General features: G+C 41.1%; 1 protein-coding gene across 2 annotated transcripts in view; it reads left to right on the plus strand.

Annotated features, from left to right (window-relative positions):
* The window catches only part of NGLY1 (N-glycanase 1), a 56289-nt gene extending 49003 nt beyond the window's left edge, over positions 1–7286 (plus strand). Inside the window, exons 11-12 of one of the 2 annotated variants that reach the window (XM_066246069.1) lie at positions 6007–6184; positions 6580–7286. In XM_066246069.1, coding sequence (XP_066102166.1) covers positions 6007–6184; positions 6580–6755 — 354 coding nt within the window. In that variant the 3' untranslated portion in view covers positions 6756–7286. The remainder of the gene's footprint in view (positions 1–6006; positions 6185–6579) is intronic. The other variant, XM_066246071.1, reaches the window with a different exon arrangement.
* The last annotated feature ends 17829 nt before the right edge of the window (positions 7287–25115 follow it).

Here is a 25115-nt window from a genome sequence, read left to right on the forward strand (position 1 = left end):
AATCGTTTCCCAACTAGTCTCCCTGTATCTGCCCTCATTTTTCAACGATATTCTCTCTCTGTTGTCGCCATAAAAGTTTTCCCAAACTTTCAAGTCTCTTCCCAGTCTGGCCTTGCCTTCTCCTCTGGCCTGTGCCATGCTGCTTCCCAGCTGCCTGCGCTGTAACTGCCCTGCCTACCTTCTGCCCTCCGCAGGACCTCCTGGACTTTCTTTTTTGTTAGATTAGCTTATTCTTGTCCTTAGAATTTGGTTTATACCTTACTCCCTCCAGTCCCAGCTGACTGGATTCACTTCCCCCTTATTGACTTACCATGTACCTCTCCTCGATGACATTTATTCAACAGATATGTGTGAAAAGAGATTATTTGTCTCTTGCCTTCTAGATTGTAAACATTACCCAAGCAGAGGCCTTGTTTTTTTTCTACTCACTCTTGTACTACTCTCAGTATTCATTTATCTATCAATCTATAAAAAAATGATTAGTGAAGTTTGGTGAATGTAGAAAAGAACAATTGAGTGTATGTGGCATAAATTCTACAGAGCCCTAGGGCTCTGCAGGCCACCGTAGTAAACCCTGTCTTCATTCAAACTGTCCCTTGGATGTTCTTTGATACTTTGCATTTTAGAGCAATTTTATCATTCTCTTTGTCTCTAGAGTCATTTTAGCACTTCTTTATGTATGCAGTTATGTCAAGAATTAATTCATTTAGTCATTCAGGAAACATGCACATTGTCAAACATTGCGCTTGGCACTTAGATGTATAATGTTGAATTAATTAAGAGGCAAGCCCCAGGGTGAGCATAGACTAGTGTAAGAGAAGGATGCATGGACCAACTGTTTAGTAAGGTAAATGCTAGAAGCATAGGATGCTATACGAGAGGACAGAAGGAAGAGCTATTGTCCCTTCTTGAGAGAAGACCTTGTGGGCCTGGCCTGCGGCTGTGCAGTGGATAAAGCATCGACCTGGAAATGCTGAGGTCGCCAGTTCGAAACCCTGGGCTTGCCTGGTCAGGGCACATATGAGAGTTGATGCTTCCTGCTCTTCACTTCTCTCTCTCTCTCTTTCTCTCTCTCTCCTCTCTAAAATGAATAAATAAAGTCTTTTTTAAAAAAGAGAAGACCTTGCAGGAGTAGTATCTGAGATGGCTTTTGGACGAGAAGGAAGAGTGGGAGTTTCTCAGTGGAAGGGCCGGATCTAGAAGGGGAGGGTGTTTGGGGGCATGAGAAATAGCATATGCAAAAGCACTGAGGAGAGAAACGCCGGGTGTGTCCTGGGAAGAGTTAAGTAGTACGAAATATGGGGCAGAATAGTGAGAAATGGGAGTAGGGAGGCACACAGTGGTCAGGCCCCAGGAATGTGGATTCCCTTGCAGTTACAGAATAGGAATCCATGAGAGAGTTCAGGCAAGGAAAGGACATGATCCCTCTGGTGGTCCAGAGGTCAGTTCCAGAAGCTGCAAATAGAAGAAGTGAGAAGCAGTGGGGACAGTGAGTGATTCATGCTTGATTTCAGTGATAAAGTGGAGTAACCAGAAAGAAGATTCATGAGCAGCCTCAGTTTACCAGTATTAAATTAAGATCTCTCCAAATACTGGAAGAGAACCTTCCAGTATTCCAGCTCTGCTGGAAACCTGTAGGAATGATTGCCACAGGGCGCCTGCTGTACAGTGAACTGAATCAGAGTTAACCCTAGTAGCCTAAGCAGAAGAATAATTCTTAGAGCACTCTAGAGAACACCTGCAAATAGTGCAGTAGAAACCAGACCTCCAGGAATTCACACCAGCAGGCAAACCAGCCTGGCATGTAGTAGTGCTTAGGAAATCTCAAGTGAGTATTTTCTATAGAATGTGAATTACATAAAAAAGCTGACATGTAAATTGTTCTTGAAAATAGAGGTTATAGCTAGAATCCAAAGGCCAAGTTTCATTTGTGTACATTGTGAGTGATATAACTTAGACTTCAAGCCAAAGACACATGGCCTTATTCCCACCCACAGGTTGTGATATTCCTACATGTCCTTACAGATGTCAGAGGGGTAAGGGTGGGTCACTGGGGGTGCTGTATAGATTCGGTCTGTAGGAGAAAAACTCCATGACTTCTGTAATTTCACCACTGCTAAAGTAGGTGTAGCACAGGGGTCCCCAAACTACGGCCCACGGGCCACATGCGGCCCCCTGAGGCCATTTATCCGGCCCCCGCCACACTTCCGGAAGGGACACCTCTTTCATTGGTGGTCAGTGAGAGGAGCATAGTTCCCATTGAAATACTGGTCAGTTGGTTGATTTAAATTTACTTGTTCTTTATATTAAATATTGTATTTGTTCCCGTTTTGTTATTTTTACTTTAAAATAAGATCTGTGCAGTGTGCACAGGGATTTGTTCATAGTTTTTTTTATAGTCTGGCCCTCCAATGGTCTGAGAGACAGTGAACTGGCCCCCTGTGTAAAAAGTTTGGGGACCCCTGGTGTAGCAGCACTCACCTCTTAGTAGTCCCATAAGTTGCAAAAATGAGCATTTAGAACCATACATGATAATGACACCTATGAATTTTAAAAGCCAAGAGGCAAAATGTTGTCTACCATAACTTCAAGAAGCTAGGTACACGTAACAGTTACAAGAGTGCTTTTCTTGGGGGGGGGGTCTTAACAAAAAAAATAGAATATATGAGAGCTTACAGTCTATTCTCCTAAATAAATTAAAATTCTTGTTCTGTGGTTATACATCTACAGGACCACATTTGGAGGTTTATATAAATCTTATTGTTCTGGTACATTTCAAATTACCAAACTGAGTATTCACATTCCTACTAAAGGCTGAGTTGAAATGCTTGGGACAGAATATATTCTGTGAAAGATCTGATAAGAATGTTCCATGTGGGCCCTGGCCAGTTGGCTCAGTGGTAGAATGTCAGCCTGGCGTGCAAGAGTCCCAGGTTCGATTCCCGGCCAGGGCACACAGGAAAGGCGCCCATCTGCTTCTCCACCCCTCTCCCTCTCCTTCCTCTCTGTCTCTCTCTTCCCCTCCGGCAGCCGAGGCTCCATTGGAGAAAAGTTGGCCGGGGTGCTGAGGATGGCTCTGTGGCCTCTGCCTCAGGCGCTAGAATGGCTCTGGCTGCGACAGAGCAACGCCCCGGATGGGCGTGCCGGGGTGGATCCCGGTCGGGGGCATGTGGGAGTCTGTCTGACTGCCTCCCCATTTCCAGCTTAAGAAAAATACAAAAAAGAAAAAAAAAAAAAAAAAAGAATGTTCCATGTATATATATATATAGGGTCTGTTTTCTCCCCACATACTGTTTCTTCAGTCTGAGACCTTTTATTTGCTCACAGTATGTTGCACTGTTAAGCATGTATGAATTCAATGATGATCCATTTTGTCCTTTAACTGTTAGAGTCTTAAAAGCTGATGCCTTCAGAATTGAAAAAATATTAAGTCTTAGGATAAACAATTCTCTCAGACATTTTAACAACTAGTATAAACCTGCTATGACAATTAAAACCACAGTTCTGGCCCAGAGCCACATGGTACAATTAAAACAGTTCTTGGGGGAAGCTGGAAATTTGAAGTTAACCTGACTTCAGCCTATCATATTTTCTACCCACCCTTTTGGGGGGACATTGAAACTGCTGAGTTCTAAGAGTCCTTTACATAGAAGTATATACTAAACCTGACCTGTGGTGGCGCAGTGGATAAAGCGTTGACCTGGAAATGCTGAGGTCGCCGGTTTGAAATACTGGGCTTGCCTGGTCAAGGCACATATGGGAGTTGATGCTTCCAGCTCCTCCCCCCTGTCTTTCTCTCCTCTCTCTGTCTCTCTCTGTCTCCTCTCTAAAATGAATAAAAAAATAAATAAAATAAAATAAAAATCACTTTAAAAAAAAAAAAGAAGTATATACTAAGATATGAATTTGAATGTATTTCTGTCTTGAGAATGTTTCCCCCAGTCTTAGTCCTTCCAACACCCTTTCTTCCTTTAACCGTGCTGTTGGGATCGTCTTCTCCAGGTAATGTCCTTTTCTAGCCACTTCTTTGAAGGCCTAGTTAAGCTATGGGGGGCCAGTAGTTGAGGGTAGGTGGAACTGACGACTCCCAGGAAGCATTCGTGCAATTCTGAGCACAGGTTCTCCTTACAAACAGCTGTAAGAGGCGCAAGCGCAGGAACACGTGAGCATTGGAGGATGTTGCAGTGAGGCTGCCCTGAACTTCACTGGAGCAGCTGACAGTTCCGTACATTGAGGGTTGTCATCCCGAACAACAGTTGATTATACCCATGTAGCCGAAGGAGCTGAAACCAGTTTCCTTGGATGGAGGTTGTTTAGTTGTTTTACAGTCTTTAGCTCACTGATTTTTAAAACTTTGAAATTAGATTGACTGACAAAATTAACCAGGAGTAGGACAGAATATCAGTGGAATGCTGGGACATTTTCATGCATGTGTTTTCTGTGGTACTTCTAGCTACTTGTCCCTGAGGTGTAAATTTGACATTTCTAAAAGCATATGTATGTGTGCACAAATTTTTAATATTTAAGTAGTATTTTTAAAATCCTGTGAATTTAGAACACGTTCCCTGCAGAGCTTTGGTTTGGTCATCCAAGAACACCAAAAATAAACTAGTTACATTTGAGTAAGGGAATATTGGCAGTTCAAGGCGGGATAAAATTCTGGAGGACCAAGAAAGCTGAAAGTTTGGACTTAGTGCGAGAGCCAGGGGCTAGCTGTACATTCTAGACCAGGCAAATGATATGAAGGAAGCAGGATTTTAAAAGCTTTAATTAGGCATTTGAAGATAGGTGAGCATAATGTCCTCACTGTAGTAGTACGTGCAGTGTAAATGAAGAAAGGGCTTAGTTTCCTCAAGGTTTATTTTTTTTAATGCATAGATTCTTGTGGGGAGTTTGGACACGAAGGATTAATGATTAAGTAGTCAGGTCCTCAGGTGTCGAGCCTGAGTGTGTGCAGGTGCCTGGGAGAGACCGTGGCCGGAGATCAGTTTTCGTGTCATCCTTTTTAAGAGTGTAGATAAAACTAGGAGAGGAGGTCGTGTGCAAGCAGCCAGTAAACTTGGATGTCTTAGACAGTACAGATTCAGAGTGGTAAGGCATCGATGGTGAAGGAATGGAGGCTGCACTATTGAGAAGGCAAGCCTGGATATCACCTTTTATTCAACCAGTACTTCACAGTGACTGGGTATTTTATTTTACTTTATTTTATTTTTTCATTTAGAGGATATGGCCCATCTCACTCCAGGAAAGCTTATCTGAAAATCCAGACTTTGAAAAGAAGAGAAATTAAGAAATAATTGCTTTTAAAGGACTCTATTTTTATCATAATTTGTCATAAAGTTTACTTTAAATAGCTGGACTTATTAACTTAAAAATGAATATTATTTGGCCCTGGCCGGTTGGCTCAGTGGTAGAGCATCGGCCTGGCGTGTGGGAGTCCCGGGTTCGATTCCCGGCCAGGGCACACAGGAGAAGCGCCCATCTGTTTCTCCACCCCTCCCCCTCTCCTTCCTCTCTGTCTCTCTCTTCCCCTCCTGCAGCCAAGGCTCCATTGGAGCTGGCGATGGCTCCATGGCCTCTGCCTCAGGCACTAGACTGGCTCTGGTCGCAACAGAGCAACGCCCCGGATGGGCAGAGCATCACCCCCTGGTGGGTGTGCCGGGTGGATCCTGGTCGGGCGCATGCGGGAGTCTGTCTGACTGCCTCCCCGTTTCCAGCTTCGGGGGGGGGGGGGGATGAATATGATTTACCAAAATTTTGTTAGCATGCAGCCCTTCTTTTAAGGGTGTACTTGTTGGGCTACCTGTATTTAAATAATATCTTTCTTCTACAGCAAAAAATAACTGTCAGAAAAACTAATAAAAATTTTTAAATGTTAGCAAAAATTTTTTCAGTGGGGAAAAATTAGGTTTCTAATACCCATTATCCTGTGATAAGAAGACTCTGACTATCTAGGTTTTCTACACTATTATTTCTAACAATTCCTTTTTTCCTCCCACTCTGTAGGTATATTTAGCCCGAAAGGAAGGATCATCTTATGCTCATATTTCCTGGAAGTTTGAGTCTGGGTCAGTAGGCCTGAAAGTAAATAGCATTTCCATTAGGACAAGTAGCCAGACCTTTGAGACTGGAACAATTCAGTGGAAGTTGCGCTCTGATACAGCCCAAGTGGAACTGTCAGGAGGTAAGCGTTTGACTGGAGAGTTCATCAGGCAGTGTGTGTTTAATACTCTGAAGAGTAATTGTCCTTATTTGAGATATAGTTCTGAGTTTTTCATACCCAAGAGTTATTCATGCTATTACAGAAAAAGAGTTTTTTTAATTAAAATCTGTATAACCTCATTTTAGTAGAAGGGCTTATGTTTTTTATTGTGGAACAAAAATGGAAGAAGAAAAGTCATTTCTTTGTTTCAAAGGACACATTTCCTCCATAAAGAATAATTTGTATTTATATATATTTTTTAAGGGTTGATTTTTACCAAGTAAGGGTATATAAAATATAAAATACATTCCAAGACTATCTCTTTGTCTTCTTTAAGTTTCAAAAGCAAATGTTATTATTTTTTTTTCTTCCAACAGATAAAATTCTTCGCCCCTATCATGATTTTTCTGGTGCCACTGAAGTTATTTTGGAAGCAGAATTAAGCAGAGGAGATGGTATTGTTGCTTGGCAACATACTCAGCTGTTTAGACAAAGCTTAAATGACCATGAAGAAAATTGTTTGGAGATAATTATAAAATTCAGTGACCTTTGAGAACCTGAACCTTGTAGAAAAGCTGGCAACAATCAAGGACTTACCATGTTTTAAATTAGTCTGTTGGCTCAGTGCATGCTTAGTGGGCAATTTACTACCCTCTGCTAGCATATTTCATTGGCTGGCTATCCATCATGTAACCCCCATGAAAATATATCTTTGTACTATGGACCATAATGAAACCTTGAATTTAAAAAGCTCCCTTCCATATGTGACTATAATTTGCAGTAAAGTCTTATTGCCCCAATGTGAGATTTAATCTAAAAAGTGTAAGTATAGTTTTAAAAGTAAGACGAAAGTATTCATGGTTAAATGCTGTTCATGATTATGATAAAATCTTAAGCTAATAATAGTAACTTGATATTTTCTGATCAGCCATTCATTGCATTATAATTTAATTGAATCAGGTTTCCTAAGATTTTTAATTTTTAATAACTGGAAGTGTAGTATCTCATAAGTTATAATGCATGAAAATTTTTATGATTGTAAATATGTAGGCATTTAAGAAATAAAACGAATTATTTTGCTTTATACCTTTTTAGTGGTTACTTTTGCCTAAATAAAAATCTTTAATATGTGTACTAAACATTGAAAACTGCTTGAATAGACGAGTTATGGAAACATTTAACATTGACTACATAAATTCAAAGATACATTATAAACCCATAATCTGTAGACAGTTTAGAAAATGCTTTACTTTTGATTTTACTTTTGGATATTTTTATCTACCTCATTGAATAAACTATCTATCTTGACTTTGAAACTATGTAAGTGTATTATACAGTATTTATATGCTATATCGAGTTGTTCGTATGTGTTCCATATAACCTCTCCAATTAAATTCAGTGAATGTTATTGTTTGTTTGCAAAAGCATTGTGATGGCACTGCAGGAGACAGTGGTGGAAAAGGTACTGCCCCTGTCCTCTACATGCCTTTCTGATGTTCTGTGAAATCCCCTCCCTGGGCAACTCAGTAAAACATTTTATATGCATTATAAAATATATGTGAAGATCCTGGAACAAAAGTTTTATATTTTCCTTTTAATTTGTAGTCACACTCAATTGAGGATCATTTTCTTGCTAAGAAGCTTCATTTCAAAATGCAGTTTGTGCATCAAAAGTTATTCATGTGTTTTAGTACTACAAAGTTTTCTGGAAGTCTTGGACTTAGTGGGCAAATATATAAAATTGGAACTTGACTCTTACCTGTCATGAGGTGTCTGGTATTGGCACATAAATATTTTGGCGATCAAGTGAACTAACCCTCTTAACCCTCATGAGAAGAACTAGAATATCTACAAGCAGTTTGGTAATAAAAATATGGGAACTCAATATCTGTGAAGGATATATGCTAACTCTTACTGTGGCTTTAAACAGAAAAATGATTGGAGTTCAAATATCCTGTATTTTATAGATTTGAGCTATTGAAAGGGTGGTTGAACACTTTTCTTTAATGTATTCCATGGGAGTTTCAACCCCAGGCATGTTGTTAATGGACATAGTACATACAGAAGGTAGGGAACAAAACAGTTCTCAGTAGTGTGTAAAGCTGAGCGACAGTAAACTGGTAAGGCAAAAGTAAGTTAGCCAGGAAAGGCCGTTAGCACGGACATTACTCAAGGAACTGGCACGAGTGTTAGGGTTCACTTTTTATAGCCATCATTTACTTTGTTGTGACTAAAGAGTGAATGTAAATCACTGAGGAAATAACTGCAGCACGTTCTGGAAACATGCTGTGATTGATTAGCCTTCTACTGCCATTGCTCATTGTGGCAAAAGGATTTATGCCTTGCTTTCAGGTCCGATCCCGTCATGATGAATTTTACAGTCTGCTTTTCGTGGCAGTGTTTTCTTTTAAGTAAGTCCTTTACTGAATGTCACATTCTCAAGGTGAACAAAAGACAACATCTGATGTTTTGATCAGTTTACAAAGAGAAAAATGCCTCGGGTTAGGGGGGGGATAAAGAACACTTTATCGTGGATGTTTGATAGGATGGGTTGTTAGAGATAATTTCACCCAGACTCCTCACTTTTCACTGAGGAAACAACCCAGAGAAGTTACATCACCTGGCCAAACCATTCAATGGATTAGTGACATAGGCAAGATTGCCTTATACATCTGTTTCCTTCTACCAAGGTGCAGGCTGATAGAACTATAGTCCTGTTGTGTCGGTTGCTCTTTTAGTAGGTGTTTCATGAATACAGATGTTTTGATAGGAACATTCTATTGGAGGAATTCAAGTTGATATTAGAACCAATGATTTTTCTAACTGTGGTTAAACTTTTCTAGAAATTAAATATAATTTGATGATAGATTAGATACGGACACTTTTGTATTTGTGTAATGTTTAAAGGATTTTTATTCCTGTACAATAAAATGTTTTGATTTTATATTCACAGTGGACATCCTCTTACAAGCTAATAGCTCTGCCCCAGATGGTATTTCTTTCCTAAATAATCTTGGAGAAAGAGGAAGAGGAAACCAACACAAGTTGTGATTGGTTTCATGCCGTTTAGTATGTATTTAGTCCCATCTCTGTTGACCAGAACCAGACTTTTATTTCTGATAAGAGGTTTAGAAAGGGCCTAATAATGGCCAACTTCTGAGCGTCTAATAAGTGCCAGTGACTTCAGTATCTCATTTGACCATAGTGACATTGTATAGTAGGTAGTGTACTTATCCCATTTTTAGATGATGAAAGTGCGAGGCTAAGAGAGACAGTATTTTGCTGCCTGGAGTTCTAACAGCCATTCCCTGTTCTTACACCACCACCAGTGGAAACAGACTCAAGTTGAGACCTTGCCCTCTGTTAATTTCCGAAAGACTTGCTCTGAGGTCAGTGCAATTGTGGCAGCAAGTAAAAGTCCATAAGGCAGAAAGGGCCCCTGAAGAGCTAAAAGATACTACAAAGTCTAAACCAGTAGAGCCCATACTCCTTTCTGGAAGAGAGCATTTGGGGTTGTCAACATCTGTCATTCCCTGATTTTAAATGTTTAAGTTATTAAAGCCATTTTTGTTAAAAGTTCAAACAATACAACATTATAGAGTAAAAGTTCTGCCTCCGGTCCCCACACATAGGCTCCCATTTTCAAAAGTAACTGCCTGCATTTCTGTGTGTCTTTCCAGAGCATTACTGTAGATGTTCACATTCATACATATATGCACACATTAAATCAGTATTCATGGGACCTGGCCAGCTGGCTCAGCGGTAGAGCATCGGCCTGGTGTGCGGGGGACCCGGGTTCGATTCCCAGCCAGGGCACATAGGAGAAGCGCCCATTTGCTTCTCCACCCCCCCCCCTCTGTCTCTCTCTTCCCGTCCCGCAGCCAAGGCTCCATTGGAGCAAAGATGGCCCGGGCGCTGGGGATGGCTCCTTGGCTTCTGCCCCAGGCGCTAGAGTGGCTCTGGTCGCAGCAGAGCAACGCCCCGGAGGGGCAGAGCGTCGCCCCTGGTGGGCGTGCCGGGTGGATCCCAGTCGGGCGCATGCTGGAGTCTGTCTGACTGTCTCTCCCTGTTTCCAGCTTCAGAAAAATACAAAAAAAATAAAAATAAAAAAATAAGTATTCATAGATTTGTTTTTTTACTTTTTTATGTAAATGTGTGTTTTCTTAACAATGTGTCTTACTTAGAAATCTTTCTTGGTCAGTTATACATCTGCTACATTTTAATTGTTCCATAGTATTCTTTTACCCATATCCTTATTTACAGATATTTAGGTTTTCTCCTGTTTTTTGCTACTGCAGATACTACTGTGGTAAACAAGTTTTATACATGTAAAAGTGAACATCCTTTATACATGTTTCTTTCACATAGAATATATGCAAAGATACGTGCATTTTAATTCTTACTATCTACTGTCAAATCACTTAAGTGAGGTATGACAGTTTACACACCAGGACAGTGTATATCGGGGCACACTCATTTCCTGTCATTCTTGCCAAAACTAAATGTTGTGACTTGGGTAGTCAGTCTTCAAAGATCCTCACCTCTTGGCTTTCCTGGCTTTGTGTTGGTTCCTTCTACTCTAAATCAGAGCTGGCCTCTATGTCCAATGGAAAGTGGTGAAAGTGACCACATGGATTTCCGAGGCTTGGTCATAAAATCCTGGTTTTCTTTGACTGCTAGCCTGCAATCTGGAGAGGCTCCCTCCAGCCTCTATCACCAATTTCCCAGCCGTAGAAATGGGTCCTCACGCTTTCAATGACTGTTAGCTTCATGAGAATGACACCAAGTTGGAATTACACAGCCAAACCACTACTGAATTCTGAATTCACAGAAACCATGAGACATCATAAATGATTTTTAAAACACTTGTGGAATGATTTGTTTATACAGCATTCTGTTATGGGCTAGATGTTTGTGTCCCCCCAAATTTTATGTGTGGAAATCGTAAACCCTCGGTGTGATGGTATGAGGAGGTAGGGTGAAAGTGACCACATGGATTTCCGAGGCTTGGTCATAAAATCCTGGTTTTCTTTGACTGCTAGCCTGCAATCTGGAGAGGCTCCCTCCAGCCTCTATCACCAACTTCCCAGCCATAGAAATGGGTCCTCACGCTTTCAATGACTGTTAGCTTCATGAGAATGACACCAAGTTGGAATTACACAGCCAAACCACTACTGAATTCTGAATTCACAGAAACCATGAGACATCATAAATGATTTTTAAAACACTTATGGAATGATTTGTTTATACAGCATTCTGTTATGGGCTAGATGTTTGTGTCCCCCCAAATTTTATGTGTGGAAATCGTAAACCCTCGGTGTGATGGTATGAGGAGGTAGGGCCTTTGGGAGATAATAAGACCATGAAGGGGAGAGGCCTCATGAATGGGATTTGTGCCCTTAAAAGGAGAGTTAGCAAAGAGCTTGTTTTTTCTGCTTACTCCCATGTGAGAATGCAACAAGAGGGACATCTATAAACCAGGAAAAGAGGGAGGGCCTTCACAAAAATCCAACCTGATCTCACACTCCCAGCTTCCTCAACTGTGAGAAATAATTGTTTGTTGTTTAAGCCCCTTACTCTATGTAATTTGTTATTGCCACCCTCACTTAGACAATTACTAAAACAGCAAGGCTATTTTTGCCAATCTGAGGGGTGAGAAATAGCTAGTTTTAAGTTACATTTCCTTAATTACACGTGAGATTAAACAAATTTTTGTATATTCATTAGCCATGTTTGTTTCTTATTTAAATTTTCTCTATATCTTCCTATTTGTTTTGATAATTATTTTTAATATCTTACTCTTAGATGGCTTTCCTTTATATTAGCTGTGCTTGTTTAATATTTGTAATGATCTTTCTTCAAGATTACTAATTAGCCTGACCAGGCGGTGGCGCAGTAGATGGAGCGTAGGACTGGGATGCAGAGGACCCAGGTTCGAGACCCCGAGGTCGCCAGCTTGAGTGCGGGCTCATCTGGTTTGAGGAAAAGCCCACCAGCTTGAACCCAAGGTCGCTGGCTCCAGCAAGGGGTTACTCAGTCTGCTGAAGGCCCGCGGTCAAGGCACAAATGAGAAAGCAATCAATGAACAACTAAGGTGTCGCAACAAAAAACTGATGATTGATGCTTCTCATCTCTCTCCGTTCCTGTCTGTCTGTCCCTGTCTATCCCTCTTTCTGACTCTCTGTCTCTGTAAAAATAAATAAAAGATTACTAATTAGAACTTTTCTAGAGGTCTCTTGTTGAGGAATTATTTCTGTTTTCTTTGGATCATATCACCTTGTTCCTCTTGGTTTCCCTTTCATATTACTGATTTCCCTTTGTTCAGTTATATTTATGACTAAGGGTTAAGCTGCTGATAACAGGTAGCTGGCCTGGGCTTTCTCAATCATTGTGCAGGGTATTTCTTCACCAGCTCCCTCTCCTGGTTAGCAGGACTGACTGCAGAGCAGTGTAAGTTGTGGGCGTGACAGGCCAACACTGAACTTCATGCTTCATGTAGGGCAGTGGTCCCCAACCCCTGGGCCGTGGACCGGTACCGGTCCGTGGGCCATTTGGTACCTGTCCACAGAGAAAGAATAAATAACTTACATTATTTCCGTTTTATTTATATTTAATTCTGAACGATGTTTTATGTTTTTTTATTTTTATTTATTTATTCATTTTAGAGAGGAGAGAGGGTGAGAGAGAGAGAGAGAGAGAGAGAGAGAGAGAAAGGGGGGAGGAGCAGGAAGCATTAACTCCCATATGTGCCTTGACCAGAGAAGTGCAGGGTTCTGAACCGGTGACCTCAGCGTTCCAGATTGATACTTTATCCACTGCGCCACCACAGGTCAGGCCACGATGTTTTATTTTTTTAAAATGACCAGATTCCCTCTGTTACGTTCGTCTAAGACTCACTCTTGACGCTCGTCTCAGTCACGTGATACATTTATCCGTCCCACCCTAAAGGCCAGTCTGTGAAAATATTTTCTGACATTAAACCAATCTGTGGCCCAAAAAAGGTGGGGTGCGGGAACCCCCACCCATTGATGTAGGGTGCCTGGGCATCAAGCAGGCAGATATACCATCATCAACTTTCACACCCCATCCCTACCTGCACAGTATTCATCTAGATTCATTTGTTTCAGAGATTTCTCTTTTTTTCTTTCTAATAGTATTATATTTTCTCTTTGATAAAACACAAAATTCAAAGTCAAAACTATATAAAGTGGAAGCACTGAAGGCTCACTTCCATCCCTGTCTTCTCTCACTTCCCCGTTCTCTCCGCCACCACACTGTCAGTGATAACCACGTTTATTCGGTTTGTTTTGGTTTCTTTTTTTTTTATTTTGAAAATGTGAGCAACGCCCCCCTCTTTTCATCATGGTAAACACGAAGCTATCTTACAGACACTGTTTTGCATCATGTCTTTTTATACTTAATGTACCATGGAAATGACTCTCGATCAGTATTGTAAGAGCTTCCTCATCCCTCTGGCAGGTGCCTAGTATCCCTTTGAGCGCAAGAGTTCACATATGGGGCTATCTCCAGTCTTTTTCAAACAACAGTTTAAAACTATATTAGTAGGGTTTTTGTTTTTTTTTTTTTTCTGTATTTTTCTGAAGCTGGAAACGGGGAGACAGTCAGATAGACTCCCGCATGCGTCCAACCGGGATCCACCCGGCACGCCCACCAGGGGGCGACGCTCTGCCCACCAGGGGGCGATACTCTGCCCCTCCGGGGCGTCTCTCTGTTACGACCAGAGCCACTCTAGCGCCTGGGGCAGAGGCTGAGGAGCCATCCCCAGCGCCCGGGCCATCTTTGCTCCAGTGGAGCCTCTGCTGCGGGAGGGGAAGAGAGAGACAGAGAGGAAGGAGAGGGGGAGGGGTAGAGAAGCAGATGGGCGCTTCTCCTGTGTGCCCTGGCCAGGAATCGAACCCGGGACTCCTGCACGCCAGGCCGACGCTCTACCACTGAGCCAACCGGCCAGGGCCTATATTAGTAGGTTTAATAAAATCTGCATTTCAGCTTACATTGTAAAACTGGACAGTGTGACAACACTGTGTTCATAATGGCAGCAATTAGCTGAACCAGGTGAGTAGATGTGCTTCCTTTAAGACAGGACTTGTATTCCTCATTCCGGGGGCAATGGGGACCATAAACCCCATGCTTCCTGTCCCTAGTTCCAGTTCAGAAGCCCAGTGTCATCATCACTTATTGTAGTACTAGCACTATTTGTTCTTTAAGAAATATCTCTATTCTCATGTCTACTAAATTGTAAAATCAGAGAAAGACTAAATGCGTTGCATGGTTTTATTTATTCATTAATTTTTTACCTACAATCACTTTACGCATAAAAGTTCTCGGGCTGTACATGTTGGAATTTGCCACTACCCTAAAGGAATATATTATTTTACTTGTGTGTATTCCAGTCAAGTTTAAAGTGACTGCTTTGTATTACAAGTTGCTTAACGCATGATGATTTTTGATATGTTGAACAGCTTCTGGGGAGAAGGCTGCGTTTGAATTTTCAGGAACTTAGAAGCCATCAGTGACTTAAGACTGTAGGAATTACTTCCATTATCAAATATAAATGGAGGAAACTTTATTTTTAAATCTTCATGTGTATTGTGTGCCTCTCCCAACTTCTTTCCATTTTCCTGCGAGGCAAATACATTCCGTTCTTTCTTATAGTCATCTTTGGATTCTTGTAATGATCATGTCTCGGAATGCTTTGTAAATGTCACCACTGCATTTTGTGCCCCCGGCTCTGGGAATATCTAGCCCTGCCACACTCACGATGTAAACAGTCTCATTGGTATCTGAAGTTTCTTTTCACATTTCCTCTGCTATTACTTGTTAATATATATTTTTAAATACAGAGAAATACAAAGAATGAAATGATAAAATCCAGTGTATTCTTCTACTCAGAAGTGAATTTATTAACATTTTGTTTCATGTGCTTAATCTAATGAAAATCAAAACAGCACTTGCCTGACCTGTGGGGGCGCAGTGGATAGAGTGTCAACCTGGAACGCTGAGGTCGTGGGTTTGAAACCCTGAGTTTGCCTGGTCAAGGCACATATGGAAGTTGATGCTTCCTGCTCCTCCCCCTTCTCTCTCTCTAATCTTTGAAAAATGAATAAATAAAATCTTAAAAATAAATAAATAAACAGCACTTTAGAAGGTGAAATACCCTGCTGACCCCCTCTCAGTCCATTCTCCCTTGTTTTACTTCCCCAGAGGGAATTTAGTTTATTTTTATTAGTTTAACTTTTACTATGTACGTACATTTAATAATAAATAACATTAACTTGTATAGTTGTGTGTGTGTTTTTTTTTAATTTATTCATTTTACAGAGAAGAGAGAGAGAAGCGGGGGAGGAGCAGGAAGCTTCAACTTGCGTACGTGCCTTGACCAGGCAAGTCCAGGGTTTCGAAACTGTGACCTCAGCATTCCAGGTCAATGCTTTATCCACTGTGCCACTACAGGTCAGGCTTTGTTTTTTTGTTTTTTAGTGAGAGGCAAGGAGAGAGAGACAAAGAGATAGAAACATTGAGCTGTTCCTGTGGGTGTCCTGATTGGGGGGGTCAAACCCGGCACCCTCTGTGCTCCAGGACAACACTCCAACCAACTGAGCATCCAGCCAGGGCAAACTTGTATAGCTTTAAAAATACCTGAATGGTATTATAAGTAGTACATAGCGTTCTATAATTTGCCTTTTCAGTCATTTTCTGTATCCATGTTGATATAGATCTTTTATTGATTTTTTTTTTTTTTTTTTTTTTTTACAGAGGCAGAGATAGACAGGGACAGACAGACAGGAACGGAGAGAGATGAGAAGCATCAATCATCAGTTTCTCGTTGCGCATTGCAGCTTCTTAGTTGTTCATTGATTGCTTTCTCACATGTGCCTTGACCGTGGGCCTTCAGCAGACCAAGTAACCCCCTGCTGGAGCCAGGGGCCTTGGGTCCAAGCTGGTGAGCTCTCTGCTCAAGCCAGATGAGCCCGCGCTCAAGCTGGCGACCTCGGGGTCCGAACCTGGGTCCTTCCGCATCCCAGTCCGATGCTCTATCCACTGCGCCACCACCTGGTCAGGCGATATAGATCTTATCTATCTTAATTCCTGCATAGATTTCATCGTTTCACAGTTCCATAATTTATTTCCCCCTTACTAACCTGATGGCTATTTGTTTATTCTCAGTGTTTATTACAAGCAGTTATTATTACTATTACAACCAATGCTATCTCTATTTCCTTGTGGGTAAACACAGTTTCTCTAGGATATATTCCTAGAAATAGAACTTGCTGAGAGTCACAGGCTATGTACTTTTCAAATGTATTTCCAATTGTTCTCCAAGACGTTTAGTGCCAACTTATAATGTTATTTGGCAGTTTTCTTAAATATTTCCTCTACATCCTGATCTATAAGAAGTGTTGCTAAATTTTATAACTATTGCTATTATGCTCTGACTTAAATATTATTTTGTTGCTGTATTATGTACTTTTCTGATTACTGATAAGTTTGAGTATCCTTCCGCATGTACTGATCATTTGGGTCCCCTATTTTGTGATTGCCTGTTCCAATATTTTGCCCCCTTTTCTGTTGGGTTCTTTATCCTTTCTCACTGATTTTTTAGGTCGTCATGTATTGGGGACAGCAATTATTTGCCTGTTATATATTTCTCTCCATATGTGATCTGTCGCTTAATATGTTGATGACTCTGTCAGACAGGAACAAAACAGGCACAAGAAAAAGCCATCTCCCCTGTAAGATCTATTTAGCAAGATAACCTTTGACTTTAAGCCGTTAAACCAGTTCTTCTAGGAAAGGGACTTAGTGGGAAGAAAAGGGACAAAGCAGTATCTGGTGGCAATAAAAAAAAGTGTGTTAACCTCCTGGTGTACTTGAAATATCAGACTGAATGAAATTCCATGTGTGATGGCAGCATACTTATCATTTGGAGACGTTTCAGCTTAGGCAGAAATAAGCGCTTGGAAATGAAGGCATTCTCATGCCGAATTCTTTGGTAAAAAGGAATACTGTCGTCTGAAATGTTATGTCATCCTTGCAGATGTAAGAGACTGGAAAAAGCAAAGAGAGCCTTTGATCTTCACTTAATAAATACGGAGCCATCAAAGCTCTGGTACTTCTTGTAAACTTAAATTTGAAACAGATTCAATGCTCAAGAATGATGGCGGGAGAACGCTGTAAAAATGAATCAAGGAAGTAGTTGAATTTTTTTTAAAAAAATTCCTGGTCAAAAGAAATGGGTGCTGCAATTGCAGCTGGATTCACGTTATCTCGCAGGATGAGTGTGAGCACTGAATGGTCCTTCGTCCTTGCCACTCTGGAAAAATACGATATTTCTATTAATAAAATATTATTAGCCTGAAAATGCCAGGTGGCAGAGCAGTTGCCCAAAAGAGCACAAACCTAAGTACCACTTTTTCTTTATCCTGGTGTATGGGAATGTGTGTCTACACTGTGGTGTCACCAGGTCCCTGTTCCGCCGGAAGTGCCCGCCTAGGGCTGGGTGCTCCCCTCCTGTCCTCTCTCCGTGCCTCTGCACGATCCTTCGTGCCCGTTCCGGGATACACGCTGGAGCTGCACGTATGCCTGCTAGCATATTAAATAATCAGTCCTTGGAAAACATATTTTTCGTGGGAGAATGGAAATATTTTACATTTGATTTCCCAGACCCTATTCTCCACTTCATAAATCATGATATTTTGGGGAAACTTCTCATTTTGCTTTGTGAGTGTGCGTGAGTTCATTATTTTTCTTAGTTTGAATGCAGTGTTGTATTTAAGCCTCATTTTCTGATAAAAGTATAATTTTGATTTCAATCACTGCAAAGGGAACTGCATGCCGATGAAATTATACTTCTAGTTATGAAATAATTTCTACTTTAAACTATTTGCAAAATGTATTACAATGGGACTATAAAAATAGAAACAGAAAGAAAAGAAATTACAAGCTGGGTATTTAATATTTCTGCTTTCCTTTTGTAATGGTGATGCCTCTGCATGTAGAATGTTTCAGGCAGTGTTCCCCAGAGGACTGTATGACACCATCTTAGGGGTTTGGTTCAAGTGCAGATTCCTGGGCCTCAAGTAGGAGATTTTAAGTTAAAAATCTTAGGTTGAGGTTAGGGAATTTGGTTTATTAACAATTCCCTGATTCTTAAGTGGACAAACATTTGAAAACTAGTGTTCTAACCTAATGCTCTCTCTCTCTCTTTTTTTTAATTTTTTTTTTATTTTTATTTATTTATTTATTTATTTTTTTAGAACAACCGAGAGACAGAGAGAGGGACAGACAAGAACAGACAGACAGACAGGAAGGGAGAGAGATGAGAAGTATCAACTCATAGTTGAGGCACCTTAGTTGTTCATTGATTGCTTTCTCATATGTGCCTTGACCAGGGGGCTCCAGCTGAGCCAGCGACCTTGGGCTCAAGCCAGCAACCATGGGGTCATGCCTATGATCCCATGCTCAAGCTGGTGACCCCACGCTAATGCTCTCATTTTTATGATGAGGAAACTGAAGGTCAGAGAGGTGAAGACATTGGCCAAATTTACACAAATTAGCAATTCCCTACCCTGTGCCTAATATTTGGAAGCCTCTACTATTGTTAACTTGTCTCATTTTCTTTTTTCCAAGATTTGACTCATGTGGGGTTGTTTGGTCCTTTCCCTTGAATCATGATGTGCTATCTGCTTTTTCTTTGTTTTTCCACTTAGTTGTTCACCCATCCATTGCTTCTCATCTGTGCCCTGACCAGGGCTCAGGATCGAGCGGGTGACTGTGGGGCTCCAGGAGGATCCTCTATCCATCGCACCACCAGCCAGAGCAGATGGCCACCTTTTAACTAACTATGCATGAGCCATCTTGATGTTCACAACATAGTTGATGCGGTCATTCCGTAAATATTACTGGCAGCCGATTTTGTGCTAGGAAATGTTTTAGCTACGAGGAATACAGCAACAATAAAATAGATGGCACTCCCGGGCCTCATGGAATGTATGTTGTAGAGAGGGAGGTGTATTTTAGGAAAGTTACACACACATATTTAGATAGTGGTAAATGCCAAACAAAAAGATACTGGATTATTATTTCTCCAACACACATAATTAGGCTGATGAGCCAGCAGTGGCTTGCTTAGCTAATGAACCTAGCTGGGGCCCAGCCTCTGAGTGAAATGACTGGCGATTTGGTGTGACTTTATTGTCCACATTCACCTCGACCTAACAGATAATGGTTACAAGGACACAGTACCATCCGTTACCATCTCTCACCGTAAGCACTGAATAATTTACATAGGCTGTGGATTTTGCACAACTCCCTGAGGTGCCTGCAAGCAACCCCCTTTCTGTCACACTGGTTGCCTACACATCTATTGCCCTCAGGATAAACCCAATGCAACTGTTCTCCATACAAAATACTTCCCTCTCCCATCTCTTGCGTTACTAATGTAAACTGTGGCCTCGCCTGTTGAAGGACCAGCATAGCCCTAGTGATGCTAAACCAAACTTTGACCAGGAAAAACACTGCACTGAAATTCACTGCTTATCAGCACCTGATTTGCTCCCATGCAAATTCAGTCTCACTAACCTTGTCAGCTCTAGTGTAGCGATTTTATTAAATAGTTATGTAGCTTTAAATAGGTTCCATCTAAGTCTGCATTACTGTATATGGGGGATAAGAATTCCAACTTTTCAAGAATGTGGTAAGAATTAGTTATTTCTTTTACCTTTTTTTTTTTTTTTGAGAGAGAGAGAGAGAAAGGGACAGTCAGACAGGAGGGGAGAGAGATGAGAAGCGTCAACTCATAGTTGCGGCACCTCAGTTGTTCATTGATTGCTTTTTCATATGTGCTTTGACCAGGGAGCTCCAGCTGAGCAAGTAACCCCTTGCTCAAGCCAGTGACCTTTGGGCTCAAGCCAGTGACCATGGGATCATGTCTATGATCCCACACCCAAGCCAGTGACCCCATGCTCAAGCTGGAGACCTCGGGGTTTTGAACCTGGGTCCTCTGCATCCCAGTTCGATGCTCTATTCACTGTGCCACTGCCTGGTCAGGCTTAACTGAGTATTATGAAAGACAGATGTAGCCTACAGTAATCTCCTGACAAGTTGCCAACGTGAGCAAAATTTGAACCTGTAAACAGGTAAGATGTAGACAATATTTATTGCATAAGAAAGTAATGTTTCAGAAATAGTAAACTCTCAGCTTTCTGCATTAGATGTTATACCTGACTATTATTAATTAATAGAAGATAAATGTGTAAAAATATAACTGTAATTGATTGCTTTTTTCAAGTCTAATCACTGTATAAATTATGGGTAGCGCCATTGGGAAGAAATTACATATACTTTGGAGATTCTGATAATTAATTAATTGATCCAGCAACCACTAAATGAGTCACTATCATCTTATATTGAAAGTATTCCACACAAACCCAAAATCTAACTCATCTCCAAGTGATACCTTTTTCTATCATTTCTATTTCTATCTATAGTGCCACCTTATGTCCATGAAACTTTATCAAGTCCTTCTTGTTGATTGTTTCTTTAAAATATCTCTATCTTCTAACCATTCCTTTCTAATTCCACAATGTGATCCAAAACATCACTTTTTCTAACTGGTCTCTTTGTCTCTGGTATCTCCCTTTTCTAAGATATTCCATGCATCACTGCTAATACAATATCTGGTCTTTCTAAAACATCCATTTCATCAGATCAATTCCCAGTTCTAACTTGCCCTTGATGCCCCATGAGTTTAATTCTTGGCACATAGTAGGTTTTAAAGAAATGTCGAATGCCTGATGAACTAATTCATGGACTGGTTTCCTAAATGTGAGGTTTTGGTTTTGTTTTAGCTTAAACGTGCGAGCCACTGAGCTTGATCTTGTCACTGTGGTACTGTATGTCTCTCGGGTTATTTTCACTTACAACTATTAAATGCATGGTGGCATGAGAAAATGATTGCTGACAAGGAAAGAAACTAAGGAGATTAAAGCTTTAAATGCACTTCTGTCCTGTGAAATAATTGGGAGTCAAAATCGAACTTGCACTTTGTTACAACTTAAATCATGCACAATGTATGTCTTTAAGGTGGTGAAACCGATTTCCATAATCCTTACTTGCAAATCACCCTCATTATTTTCTACCTCCCTGTGTATGCTCAACCCTTCTTCCCATTCTTTTATATATTTTTAGACCCAGCCAACCTGTCAATCATCTGTGAGCCACTCATGAGCAAGACCATCCCTAAACAGAATTGTAACATTAGGGTTTTTGGCTATGGCATAAATGTTTGTAAATCGTTTGAATACATTAAGTTTAAGGAGGTTAATCATTACATACTGAAGAGAAGTTTTACATGAAATGTTAAATGTTTGCATTTGGAGTGGAAGTACTGTCTCTCATTCCCCATTCGCCCTTTAGGATTTCCGAAGTTGTGATGATCATTTAACTTTATGCAAGGTTTTATAAGAACTTTAGATGAATTGTATAGTGCAGCTCAAACGGCACATACAATCAAAGTGCACAAACTGAACAAAACCTGAGTGGGCTAGAACAGTTCCTAGGTGAGCCTGGTGTACCGTTGCTCCTCCACGATCCCAGCTGATAACCCTAAATATTAACTGATGAGAAAGTTTTCTTCTTCTCTCAGCTTAATTTCTAGACACACTTCTGAAAAATGCACAACTTGCTGATCAGTGTCTGCAAGTGAGGGAAATAAAGTAGATTAGTCAGATCTATTCTGGCCAATACTGGGTGATTTGGGGTCATTAACCCTCAAAACATTGATTGTAATATGTACATGTCTTTGCTCTTTTAAGCTGTGGTAGACTCTTCTTGCCAATAAGCTAAGTTTAACATTTCTCTCAATGTGCCGGAATGATGTGGCCTCTGTAAATTGCTATTGTGTGGCCCTGGCCGGTTGGCTCAGTGGTAGAGCGTCGGCCTAGCGTGCGGAGGACCCGGGTTCGATTCCGGCCAGGGCACAACAGGAGAAGCGCCCATTTGCTTCTCCACCCCTCCTCCGCGCTTTCCTCTCTGTCTTTCTCTTCCCCTTCAGCAGCCAAGGCTCCATTGGAGCAGAGATGGCCCGGGCGCTGGGGATGGCTCCTTGGCCTCTGCCCCAGGCGCTAGAGTGGCTCTGGTCTCGGCAGAGCGACCCCCCGGAGGGGCAGAGCATCACCCCCTGGTGGGCAGAGCGTCGCCCCTGGTGGGCGTGCCGGGTGGATCCCGGTCGGGCGCATGCGGGAGTCTGTCTGACTGTCTCTTCCTGTTTCCAGCTTCAGAAAAATGAAAAAAAAAAAAAAAAAATTTGCTATTGTGTGGATTGGCACTTTAAAGAGTGATTATATGTTCAAAGGACGTCAAGCCAAGTTCTACTACATGTTTCTCAACAATCTTGCCTCCAGCCAGTGTGATAATACTACAAGCTATTTCTTAAGTATAAAATAACACCTGTAGCAGTATCTGGAAACACCTGACAGCAACCTCTGAAGAAGTCATTCCCAGCTGAAGTGGAAGTCAGAGGAATACATGAAAGATACAGGGATTTCCTCTGTATGCCTCACAGTGGAAATTATTTTTTAATCTCTTTTAAGGATTATTTTTACACAGGGAGCATTGCCTTTTTCAGAAGGCTTTTCTAGTTCATTTTAGTATTAGCAAAGCTGTTTTGTTATTTTAATTAGAAAATGTCAAAAGAAGGCATATTATTGATTTGACTGGTTGTACCAAACAACAAAGAATATTAAGGCCATAATGAGGCATGTTTTGCAGAAAGTTTTGGGAAAGTTAGGTATGATAAAGGCTTTTTTATTTTTATGAATTTTAAATGAATCAATGGTTCTGCTATTTATAAAGACAGACTCTAGTTTACCAACAGGTTCTGCTTCTCAAGTCTGTTTTGAAGTCTGTTAGTTGACATAGTGGAAATAGCAAAGGCTGTTCAGTAAGTGTTGGTCAAATAAGTTTGTAAAATATGATTTTTATGTTTGCTCACTTATAGTTTGTGTTGGGGGCTGGGCAGTGCCAGCTCTATGTGGTCTGTGAAATTGCAAATTACCTTCCTGCTTGGAAAGGGCCATTGTTTTGCTAATGTTTGCTGGTAATGAAAAGCAGGTTTATGCTTTTCCCTTGGCTTTTCTTGAGGCTTGCCTGTCTTGGTGAGACACCAATAAACAGAATGGCCCACCAACCTCTGGCCGCTGTTTCTTTATTGTCTACCCAAATTCAGTGAGAACCTGCATGGGAATGGCCATGACAGCGTTGGCCCCTGGCCATACAGTAAGCCAGACCTGGTTAGATCTTGGTTCTATTGTTTCTTTTTTTTTTTTGTATTTTTTCTGAAGCTGGAAATGGGGAGAGACAGTCAGACTCCCGCATGCACCCGACCGGGATCCAACCGGCAAGCCCACCAGGGGCGAAGCTCTGCCCACCAGGGGGCGATACTATGCCCCTCCGGGCGTCGCTCTGCGGTGACCAGAGCCACTCTAGCGCCTGGGGCAGAGGCCAAGGAGCCATCCCCAGCGCCCGGGCCATCTTTGCTCCAATGGAGCCTTGGCTGCGAGAGGGGAAGAGAGAGACAGAGAGGAAGGGGGGGGGGGTGGAGAAGCAAATGGGCGCTTCTCCTATGTGCCCTGGCCCGGAATTGAACCTGGGTCCCCCGCACGCCAGGCCGACACTCTACCACTGAGCCAACCGGCCAGGGCCTATTGTTTCTTAACTGGATGAGGTCCCTTAACTTTTTAGAGCCTCTTTTTACGTGTGAGGGAAAGGAATAATATCTTCCCTACTGAGTTATTAGATAGCTTAAAGAAAATATATATAAAATTCAAAGCACAGGGCTTGGGCCATAGTATGTATTTAATTTAATTAATAATAGTAATAGATTAGTAATAGTAGATGTATCTCCCATTGTCAAAATTTACAACAGAAATATAGGTAACTACATTATGCATGAAAGTGAGTTTTTGTGGAATAGCCTGGAAATCCAATCTTATATAAAACCAAGGTGAACATGATCTTTTTTTAAATTTCAATTTTAAAAGCACTAATTTCTATCGTGATTAAGCACCTCGCAAAGCCCCACTTCCTAAAACCATCACATGAGGCATTAAGATTTCAACATATGAATTTTGAGGGGACGCAAACACTCAGACCACAGCACCCCCCCTAGCAGTGCACACATATTCTGGAAGGTCTCGGACCAGAGAGGTTTCTTTTTTTTTTTTTTTCTCCTATAAATAAACTTTATTTTCTCCTGTAAATAAACTTTTTTTTTTTTTTACATGTGCCACATCTTCTTTAGCCAGTCCTCTATTTTTTTTTTCCAGAGAGGTTTCTTGTTACACCAAGGCCAAACGGTGTTGGAAATTCCAAAAAGTCTGCACCAGTCAGAGTTGGGTCTGGGTTATTAACTACATAATAGTTGACCACTGACAAACTGTTGGTGGGATACTTCTTGAAGCACCAGGAGTTAATGTTTCTTATCTTTCAAAATTCAGCGACAATCTATGATTATCATTCTCTTTAAAATGGCTTTTAAAAATGCTTTAAAGGTTTAAAAAAATCATTAAACCTCTGCATTCTGAAACAACATACAGATAAAAGTCTAGGGTAGATGTTTCAAAGAGCAGGAAGTATGGCTTTACTTTTTTTTCTCCTTTTGCTGTGTTCACAGCATTTTAATACCAGAGACCATGACTAAATAAATTGGGGTTTTGAGGTTTTCAGGATTCAGATCATGAGTTGGTTTTATTACTTTTCTCCAAAGCATAATATATTACTGGGTTTCTTTCCCAATATCCAAACAGCTAATAGGTTGGTTGCACTGCATTCTCCTCCCCAAAAAGGAAATTCTAATTAACTCAAGCACTTTGATTCAACCTCCAAGCAATTTAAA

This window comes from Saccopteryx bilineata, chromosome 10 (assembly GCF_036850765.1).
Source record: "Saccopteryx bilineata isolate mSacBil1 chromosome 10, mSacBil1_pri_phased_curated, whole genome shotgun sequence".
Lineage (NCBI taxonomy): Eukaryota > Metazoa > Chordata > Mammalia > Chiroptera > Emballonuridae > Saccopteryx > Saccopteryx bilineata.